The 9634-nt window shown below is 38.6% G+C and overlaps 2 protein-coding genes and 1 pseudogene across 7 annotated transcripts in view; 1 reads left to right on the forward strand and 2 right to left on the reverse strand.

The window, feature by feature from the left end:
* Positions 1-2144, forward strand: part of LOC102296080 (C-X-C chemokine receptor type 3) — a 9939-nt gene extending 7795 nt beyond the window's left edge. For 3 of the 6 annotated variants that reach the window (XM_005950956.3, XM_005950958.3, XM_005950957.3), the window contains exons 2-3: positions 249-611; positions 945-2144. In XM_005950956.3, the coding sequence (XP_005951018.1) occupies positions 258-611; positions 945-1691 (1101 nt within the window). In that variant the 5' untranslated portion in view covers positions 249-257 and the 3' untranslated portion in view covers positions 1692-2144. The remainder of the gene's footprint in view (positions 1-248; positions 612-944) is intronic. The other 3 variants (XM_042215904.1, XM_042215905.1, XM_042215906.1) reach the window with 1 other exon arrangement.
* A 1870-nt stretch (positions 2145-4014) lies between these two features.
* Positions 4015-6485, reverse strand: LOC121812819 (annotated as a pseudogene).
* A 1420-nt stretch (positions 6486-7905) lies between these two features.
* LOC102298326 (C-X-C chemokine receptor type 3-like) overlaps positions 7906-9634 on the reverse strand; it is a 4117-nt gene continuing 2388 nt past the window's right edge. The window contains exons 2-5 of the mRNA XM_042215900.1: positions 9345-9631; positions 8770-9258; positions 8187-8506; positions 7906-7954 (exon numbers count right to left, since the gene is read on the reverse strand). Of these exons, the coding sequence (XP_042071834.1) occupies positions 7906-7954; positions 8187-8506; positions 8770-9258; positions 9345-9631 (1145 nt within the window). The remainder of the gene's footprint in view (positions 7955-8186; positions 8507-8769; positions 9259-9344; positions 9632-9634) is intronic.

Here is a 9634-nt window from a genome sequence, read left to right on the forward strand (position 1 = left end):
GAGAGAGAGTGACTAAGGAGAACTGTACTTTCCGTTTGTCAGCCCCACAATTGCTACATCACAACATGTGAGTTGTTGTATGTTTGTGCATTTACTATAAGCTGGGTTTACCAACGGGAAATTTCAGGGAACTAACATGACTTTTACCCAGAGAGAAAGAAAGAGAGGAATCTATTCTGACATAGAGCTTCTGAGGCACTGCAGCATTTTTGTCTGGTCTCAGTGTTTCAACATTTTTGTCTTCACAGTTCACGAACATGGGTGATCTAGATGTGGATCTCGATGGAATATTTAAAGAGAATTACACATATCCTGAGGAGGACTATGACTATCCAGGGGATGAGTCTTTTGTGAAAAGAGGCAGTGAGGCAGTGTGGGTCCCTGCTCTGTACTCTATAGTCTTTGTTGTTGGAATCCTGGGAAATATTATTCTCCTGACAGTTCTGGTTCAAAAGAGGAGACTGTGGAGCATATCGGACACCTTTATTCTCCACCTGAGTATCGCGGACATCCTCCTCCTGTTAATGCTGCCCTTCTGGGCTGCACAGACAAGTCAGCCTTGTGACTGGTCCTTGGGCATTTTCAGCCAGATCTTTGGAGTCGTTTTCAAGGTAAGGACTAGAAGATGTTGTATGGATCAGATAGAGACTGAAAATAAAAGCAAGACATTTTCAGTGAAGCTGTGAGAAAGTTTTTTTTGTTTTGCTGTACTCCATCATTTTTCTGCTGAATTTCGTTTCTTGGCAGAACGTGCAGAACAGAGTCATTGTACTCAACAGGATGACAGTGACATCCACTGAGTATTTAACATTTTTAAGGAAGAGAACAAGCTTAGAACAGCAGTTTAGAGTAGGACAGATGTGAAAGGGAAGAAATGAAGTGTAATTTTTATAGATGTTAGAGGTTTGTGTCTTACACTAAAAGTTCTCCCTGTCTTCTTCTAGCTCAACTACTACTGTGGAATCTTTCTGCTGTTTTGCATCAGTCTTCAAAACTACCTCTCTGCCATCCATGGCATCCAGTTGTATTCCCACGAGAAGCCCTTCTTTGTTCACATCAGCTGCCTGTCAGTCTGGCTTATCTCTGTCATCCTCACCGTACCTGAATGGATTTCCCCAGGGGCTAAAAAGGACTCCACAGAAGAGAAAACATGTGTTCACATCTACCCTCAATCTGGAACTGACTGGCAGTTGTGGTCACGCCTGCTCCACCACATATTTGGCTTGGTGCTACCTGCAGTCATGCTGATGATCTTCTCACATATGCTATGGCGGCAGTGCAGCTCTAATGGGGCCCGAATCCAGAGAAATGTCACCGTCATCCTGTCTCTGGTGGGCGTATTCTGTGTGTGTTGGATGCCGTACAACTTCATATTTTTTTTGGACACTGTCCAGAACAGACTTCAGAAACATCCTGATGATTTACATAAAAGCTCTGAAGGTTCACTAAAAATACTTCTTATGGGCACCTCTGCGTTAGGCTGCCTTCACGCCAGCCTGAGGCCTCTGCTGTATCTCGGCCTGTGTGGAAACTTCAGGCAACACTTACTGGCCATGCTGAGATGTAATAAAACTGAACCAAAAGGCTCACTCTGGGATCTTGGTGTAGGCCAGAGACAGCAGCCTGATCACGGTCAGGATCAACAGCAAGAACTGAAACAGATGACGGATGCAGAGAATCCGTTAGCTTAGTGAAGATGAACATACTCTCTTGCGACTCAAGTGTGAGATGAGCAGCTTTACACTCCTGAGACGAAGTGAATTCAGTTTCATGTCATGAGTTCATGGGGTGGAGGACTTGTTTCTGCGTAACTGACAAGCAGATGTTTATACATAAAAATGACTCTCACATTCCACACATGCATCATGGTGACATATGCTCACCCAAAAGGGTTAAAACAGATGTCTGTATTTTATTTTTGAATTATTTAAAATAAAGGTATTTAGCTTTTTATGATTAGTAAAACATTTGTGTTGCCAATTAACAGTTTTCAACACAGTTATCGTAAAGTTAATATCATAATCTTTGAAATTCAGTGTAATGCAAGTTGTTACCTTTGGCAGTGTTATTGACATCGTATGTTAAACAGTCCCAAACAGTTTATAACTTTAACACCATTAAAACAATTCAGTGTTTAAGCTTTCTCTCTTGTGCTCTCTTTGACTTGTCTTGAAGCAGTAAATCCCGAGATTGCGTAATGACATGTCAGCGTGTGATTGCTTTGCAGTTAAGGGATTTTCCCTGAGGCCAGTTTACTTAACTTTAAAAATCGTTGTTTCTGGGAATGTACAAATGTGACACAGGAGGAAAAGAAAAAAGTGGTGATGTCATCAGTCAGGTGACAGAGCGCAACGGTGGAGGAGGGGTGCTGCACCCTTTTCGTAGCTTTCTATTTACAGTCATCTGAAGACGTGTCTGTGTTTAGTAGGAAGAACTGTGTGAGGCTTTGTGAACAGAGCCAGCTGACAGAAAACCAGCAGACCAGTATGTGGGAGAAGAACGGACGTTAGAGAAGATAAAAACTTATTGTGATGATAATAGTCTGTGTTGTGCTGCACACACACACAAATGCCTGTGGTTTTATGCTTTCACACTGCTCAGCACGTCGTGACCTGCCATGCTTGCCTGGTTTCAAATCCTAACAATCTTGAGAAATGTAACTATGTTCAGAAATAAATGTACTTTCGGTACTGAGTGTTCTTCTGAAAACTCGCTGTGCAGTAATTTCACACTTGAAAATATTCAGTTTCCTCGTTTCGACGCACTCCTTCCTCTGTTTAGTGTTTTGTGACTCCAGAGAGTCTGTAAGAGCGCATGATGCAATAAAAGAAATGGTGGCTGTCGAAAGCAGCAGAAACATTCTTCGTGTTTAAGATGTGGTTTACAGTTTTCAGCTGCACCTCAAGCATTATTTCTTGCTTCAGCTTATCTGGCAACTAAGATAGAGAAAACCAGCTAATCAGGTCTTTTGTTTAATGAGTAACAAATCTGGTATGAGCATCAACATAATCTTTAGGAATAGAGTCCAAAAGAGAAAACGTAATTATGAAAACAAAAGCAGTCGTGTCATTGTCCACATGTTTTTCTGAATGTCGATCATGTGGATGTCATTTGTTTTGGAGAAGTGAGTCACATGTCACATTATATCTCATTGTTTCCATCTGTTACGTAAGATCTCTGTCACCGAGCCAGTGCGTCTACCTTTCATTTTTATGGTTTCAGTTTCCAGTTAAAAACATGTAAGCTGTTTTTACAAAAACTGCTGGATGTGAGTTTAAAATTTTCTCTATCATTCTTACATCCATTCTTCATCTGTTTGCCAAAATCGGTCGTGAACTTAACTTCTGCTCGGTTTACACAGGCCATTATAAAAAAGAGGGAAGAAATAGACCAAAATGTTGCGCTGTCTTCTGTCACGTCAGTCGACATGTACTGAGTAAAGACTTCATGAGCAGAAGACAAACAAGTCACACAGTGGTTTCATAACGTGATTTGAAAGCTGCTTTTTTTGTTTAGATAATGCTTAAAGCAGGTAGAAATAAGCAAATAATGCATGTAATAATGCAGCTTTTTTATCTTTGCAGGCTCTCCTCTCTATACTGTAAACATTAAATATTGGGAGTCGTTATAATAAGTAGAGTTATGGTATGTTGTAAACAGGAAAGTTCCCTTCAGCTCAATAAGATTGTAGAGCATCATCTATACTGACAACCAATAAACTAACCAAAACAATAACTTACTCATTTTTTTTGTTCTTTTAAAAAATGTTTTTTACACATTTATTTTGTCAGCAATTGTAACAGTTATTTCTCTGGTTTTACTTTTTATTTATTTAGCAACAAAATTGTTATTACCACAAATATAAACTCTGGGAAATAAAATTCCTCAAAAAAGAGCCAAAAGCTTTTACTGAGGAGTAGAATTTTTGATTTAACTACCTATAAACTCACCAACAAACATGTTCACTCATTTAAGTGTTCATTTTACATTTTTATTTTACTTTTGCTTTGAAGTCTTGTTAAAAATGTGTGTTTTATGTCTAAAATTGCTTTTTAGAAACATGTTCTAACACACCTCAGATTTTGAATTTTCCAAACTGTTAAGTATTTTTATACAGCTCAGAAAAACAGTTTGTTTAACATAAAAACATTAAAATAATAGAACGTTGTATAACAGTAAGAGTAATGGTGGCCTTCATTATGGTTTTAAAATCACCAGAGATAGACAACATTTCCAAACTGCATGCATTATAGGCCACAGAAATTATGCAATCCCACACACAAAAAAAAGCTGAAGTAATTCTGGGAAGTAATTATAGACCTATGCATACATTAATTATACTTGTATAGGAGAGCCACAGAGAGTCAAGTCAGCAAAAGTAGCAGCGTCAATGCCTGTAATTTAAGCCTCACACCTCATCTTTCTTGTGGTGTGGACTGGAAAGAATCTCTCTGCATGTCTAATATATCTCTTTAAATCCACTACAGATTTGCTTTCTTGTTAATTAATTCCATATATTTCAAAATGTAGTAAATATCCATATTGTTTACAGTAATTTTGTTGGTTGGTTTTAAAATGCCATTTTGAAGTAATGTAAATAAAGTGTGTGTAGTAAATTTGAATTTTGAAAGATGTGGTGGTTGAATGTTCATTGGGTTGACTTTTGCTTTGTCGACTATGTGAAGTTTTTAAAACAAAATTTCATTACTTTAAACAGTTTTTGTGCAAATAAAAAAATATTTGTCTGTAAAAGTGAATTTAGCCTTTAATCCTGAGAGTAAAATCCTCATCTAATGGTGCTTTCCAGAAGTATTCCAAGAGAATATATATTCCTGGGTGTAAATCCTGATATTTTCAAAAGCAGCCTATATAAACAGGAACAAACCCAGCTTAAAACGACTGGGCCCCCGCATAACACCAGTGGGTCCTTCCTATTTAAAGAACTGCTTTCAGTCAGTCAGAATTCTCTGTAACATCAACTAAAACTTTACACTTTGTACCAGAGACTACAGTTGTGATTGGAAGCTTATATAAATTCATCATGAGGATGAACTTGACAGTAATTTTGGACAGGGAGAGTTCTGGCTCCTAAAGAAAGAAAGAAGGAATCAATCAGTGGCCCTCATTTTGGAGCTGCATCTATTATCATGGGGTGAGCATGACCATGAGAAAAGGTGTAGGGGAAAGCGGTGCTCTACTTACAGTGTATTTAATGAAGGTGGGGTGCTGCTGCCTTCAACTGAGGACCTAGCCAGACTGTGGAAGAAATACTTAGAGGAGCTCCTTAATCTGGCTGACTGTTCTTTAGAGGAAGCACGGTCAGGGGGAACAATTCACCTATGATTTGTTTGATGATTTGAAACATTTAAGTCTGACATGAACACTGTTTCCCTGCTCATGAGCCGACGCCGGAACTTCTCACTCACAAAAGCATACAGGATGGGATTGAGGCAGCAGTGAATGAAACCCACACAGGTGGTCACTGTCTTAATTTTCTCCAGGGATGTTGTGTCTGAACAAGTTTCATTACTGATATCAAAATTAAACGTTTCCACTAAGAGCGTGGTGTTGTACGGGGTCCAGCAGATAAAGAAAACCACCACCACAGCCACAATAACTTTAAAAGCTCTCTGCTTTTGATGGCTCTGGGCACCACACCTCAGCTGATGCAAAATGCAGGAGTAGCAGAACATCATGATGGCTGAAGGAAGTGCAAAGCCAACTATGAGGTAAATCATGCGTGATGCCAACCTCCAATTATATACAGCCTCCTCACGAAATTTGTAATAATTGGGAACACACTCTCTTCTGCCTCGTCTATCATCAAACACATCTTCTAAAAAGATCCAGTCAGTGATAGAGAGAAGCAGGGAAAAGCACCACACCATCAGGCAGCTGGCCTGAACAACCCAAGGCTTCTTCCTTGAGTACATCTGTGTAGCATGGACGATGGACAGGTAGCGGTCCAGACTGATGCAGGCCAGGAGAAGGATCCCACTGTAGAAGTTAATCTAAAGAAATCAATGAAGACACTTCTGCTAAATTAAGTGAAAGTACAGACATTTTCACTGCATCTTTACTTCAGCACAATACTTACTGTAAAAACACTTCCACTGATCTTGCACAGGGGAGTACCAAATGTCCATCCATCACTTTGGGCATACTGTACTGCCCAGATGGGCAGCGTCACCAGCATCAGGATATCTGCCACTCCCAGATGGAGGATGAAGGTATCTGTCGCACTCCAGGTCTTCCTACTCCGAGCCAGTATTCTCAACAGCAATCCGTTCCCAAGCAGACCAACAACAGAACACCACAGAGTACAGAACTGGTATGAACACAGCTTCAAAATTCACAGTCTCAGTCAGGCTGCAAATATCACCCCCTTCATAAGAGCCATTCGAGTCTGAATAGTTATAGTTCTCGTAGAAATCAGACCAGTCAAGGTCCTCCCCTGTCACTGTAATCTTTTCATCTTCCATCATCTGTGGACAGACAGAGAAAAGGATGCAAATTTTCACTTAGACTCTGACTTATGATGTGATTTTCAACCACATGGTCGATCATGTTTTCTGTATTTTTTGTTTTCTGTATTTAGTTTTTTTGTTTGTTTTTTTAATGCATGCCTTTAAAAAAGCTGCTGCATTAGATATTCCGTGCCTTCCAGTTAAAGTAGTTGGAAACACTACTAATATTTTCCAGGTAAAGAACACATTGGGGTTTTTTTTTAAATAGATAATATTTTAACAGTGAGGACAGGGTAAAAAAAACCCCACAGAAACTGGATACATAAAGCTTTGCTTTGTACGGTTTATTTATTTATTTATTTTTATTAACTGAATTACTTGTACCAATCAACAAAAGACAGTGTCAACCATTTTAGTCATACTATTGGTTTATTTTTTAATTTCTTAATTTCTTTTAACTGTTTTGTATCTTCTTCTTCTTTTATTTATGCTGGTACAATTTAGGGAAGAGAAACTGATATACACCAACCAAGAGGAAGCATGTAAATTCACATTTTGCAAGAAATTAAGAGTCAGGTGGCTCTAGACATTAGTGTGTCGTAAACATAATGTCATAAACGTACTGAATGTTTAAAACAAAATATAAGGAAAATATCACTCGTCACGTCACATCACAGTTTAATATGCTGTAGTTTGTCACTGAGAACTGAAGGTGTGTATACAAACAGAAAAACAATCCTGTAAAGAAAAACATACACCCCTCTGCATCAAATCAATTCAATTTGTGATCATTTAGTAAATTCTTAAACGCATAATTAATTAATGTAAACAGAGAGTGGTCAATGTAGTTAAAATGCATAATAGGATGTTGACCAAAATTTAAGAATAATGACATACTCGTGAAAAATTAGAAATAGCCAGTATAGAATGATAAATAATTCAATAATTCAATAATAAAGGCATAAAATAAAAACATACCAAAGTAGAAGTCTCTAATATCGTAGATAATTAAAATGTGTCCAGAGCTCTACCTCCAGCAGTGCCGATAAAAGCCTCTAAATTGGTTAAAGAGGAAGCTCACACAAAAACAAAACCAAAACAAACTCCTCCACCTTACTAGGCACATTATGAGCTAGCATTTGATGTTTTTATATAAAATTATTAACTTTGTTTTGAAAAAAGTATTTTTGTAAAAAATAATAACAATACTTTTAAATTTTATTTGTATGTTTTATTTTGTATTTATTCTTTTTTTTTAAGATGCTGAAAATGTAGCTTACAACTGCACTTCATATATTTAAATTGTGCTTTTAAGATGTCTGGAACTAACTACAGCAGAGATAACTGAACCCATTTACAAATTTGCTGTAAAGCTGTAAGATTTCCTCATTGTTGCCTTTACATTTTTGTTATTAATGTGAATATATGATATAAAATCTTATAGGATCAGTGTGTAAGTGGTGGTTCCACTGTCTATGTACACATTTCTGTGAAATCAGGCACAAAACCTAAAAACACTCATCAGATTCATTTTGAAGTTATGTTTCAGACTTTTTTAGGAATTAAAAGACTTAGAGTTTTAGTCTATAAGTGTTATCAATATGTTATTAACATTTGAATAAAGTTATTTTATTTAGATCTTTTTTTTCGGTGGTTGCGTTTGGGGGGCAATTCGATGCACATGGGAGTACCAAAGTCCATCCATCACTTTTGGCATACTGTACTGCCCAGATGGGCAGCGTCACCAGCATCAGGATATCTGCCACTCCCAGATGGAAGGATGAAAGTATCTGTCGCACTCCAGGTCTTCCTACTCCGAGCCAGTATCTCAACAGCAATCCGTTCCCAAGCAGACCAACAACGAACACCACAGAGTACAGAACTGGTATGAACACAGCTTCAAAATTCACAGTCTCAGTCAGGCTGCAAATATCACCCCCTTCATAAGAGCCATTCGAGTCTGAATAGTTATAGTTCTCGTAGAAATCAGACCAGTCAAGGTCCTCCCCTGTCACTGTAATCTTTTCATCTTCCATCATCTGTGGACAGACAGAGAAAAGGATGCAAATTTTCACTTAGACTCTGACTTATGATGTGATTTTCAACCACATGGTCGATCATGTTTTCTGTATTTTTTGTTTTCTGTATTTAGTTTTTTTGTTTGTTTTTTTAATGCATGCCTTTAAAAAAGCTGCTGCATTAGATATTCCGTGCCTTCCAGTTAAAGTAGTTGGAAACACTACTAATATTTTCCAGGTAAAGAACACATTGGGGTTTTTTTTTAAATAGATAATATTTTAACAGTGAGGACAGGGTAAAAAAAACCCGTTTCCACTAAGAGTGTGAAGTTGTACGGTGCCCAGCAGATAAAGAAAACCACCACCACAGCCACAATAACTTTAAAAGCTCTCTGCTTTTGAAGGCTCTGGGCACCACACCTCAGCTGATCCAGGATGCGGGAGTAACAGAAAATCATGACACCGGAAGGAAGCACAAAGCCCACTATGAGATAAATCATGCGTGATGCCAACCTCCAAGAGTCTTCTGCGTTTACATCAAATTTACGATAGTTATGAACACACTCTCTTCTGCCTCGTCTATCATCAAACATTTCTTCTAAAAAGATCCAGTCAATAATGGAGAGAAGCAGGGAAAAGAACCACATCATCAGGCAGCTGGCCTGGGCAACCCAAGGCTTCTTCCTTGAGTACATCTGTGTAGCATGGACGATGGACAGGTAGCGGTCCAGACTGATGCAGGCCAGGAGAAGGATCCCACAGTAGAAGTTAATCTAAAGAAATCAATGAGAGACACCTCTGCTAAATAATTGAAAGTACAGATATTTTCAATGCATCTTTACTTCTGCACAATACTTACCATAAAGACACTTCCACTGATCATGCACAGGGGAGTACCAAAAGTCCATCCATCACTTTGGGCATACTGTACTGCCCAGATGGGCAGCGTCACCAGCATCAGAATATCTGCCACTCCCAGATGAAGGATGAATATATCTGTCACACTCCAGGTCTTCCTACTCTGAGCCAGTATTCCCAACAGCAATCCGTTCCCAAGCAGGCCAACAACAAACACCACAGAGTACAGAACTGGTATGAACACGGCTTCAAAATTCACATTCTCAGTCAGGTCGCAAATATCACCCCCTT

Source organism: Haplochromis burtoni, unplaced genomic scaffold (assembly GCF_018398535.1).
Source record: "Haplochromis burtoni strain Fernald_Lab_line unplaced genomic scaffold, NCSU_Asbu1 Contig_862, whole genome shotgun sequence".
Classification (NCBI taxonomy): Eukaryota; Metazoa; Chordata; class Actinopteri; order Cichliformes; family Cichlidae; genus Haplochromis; species Haplochromis burtoni.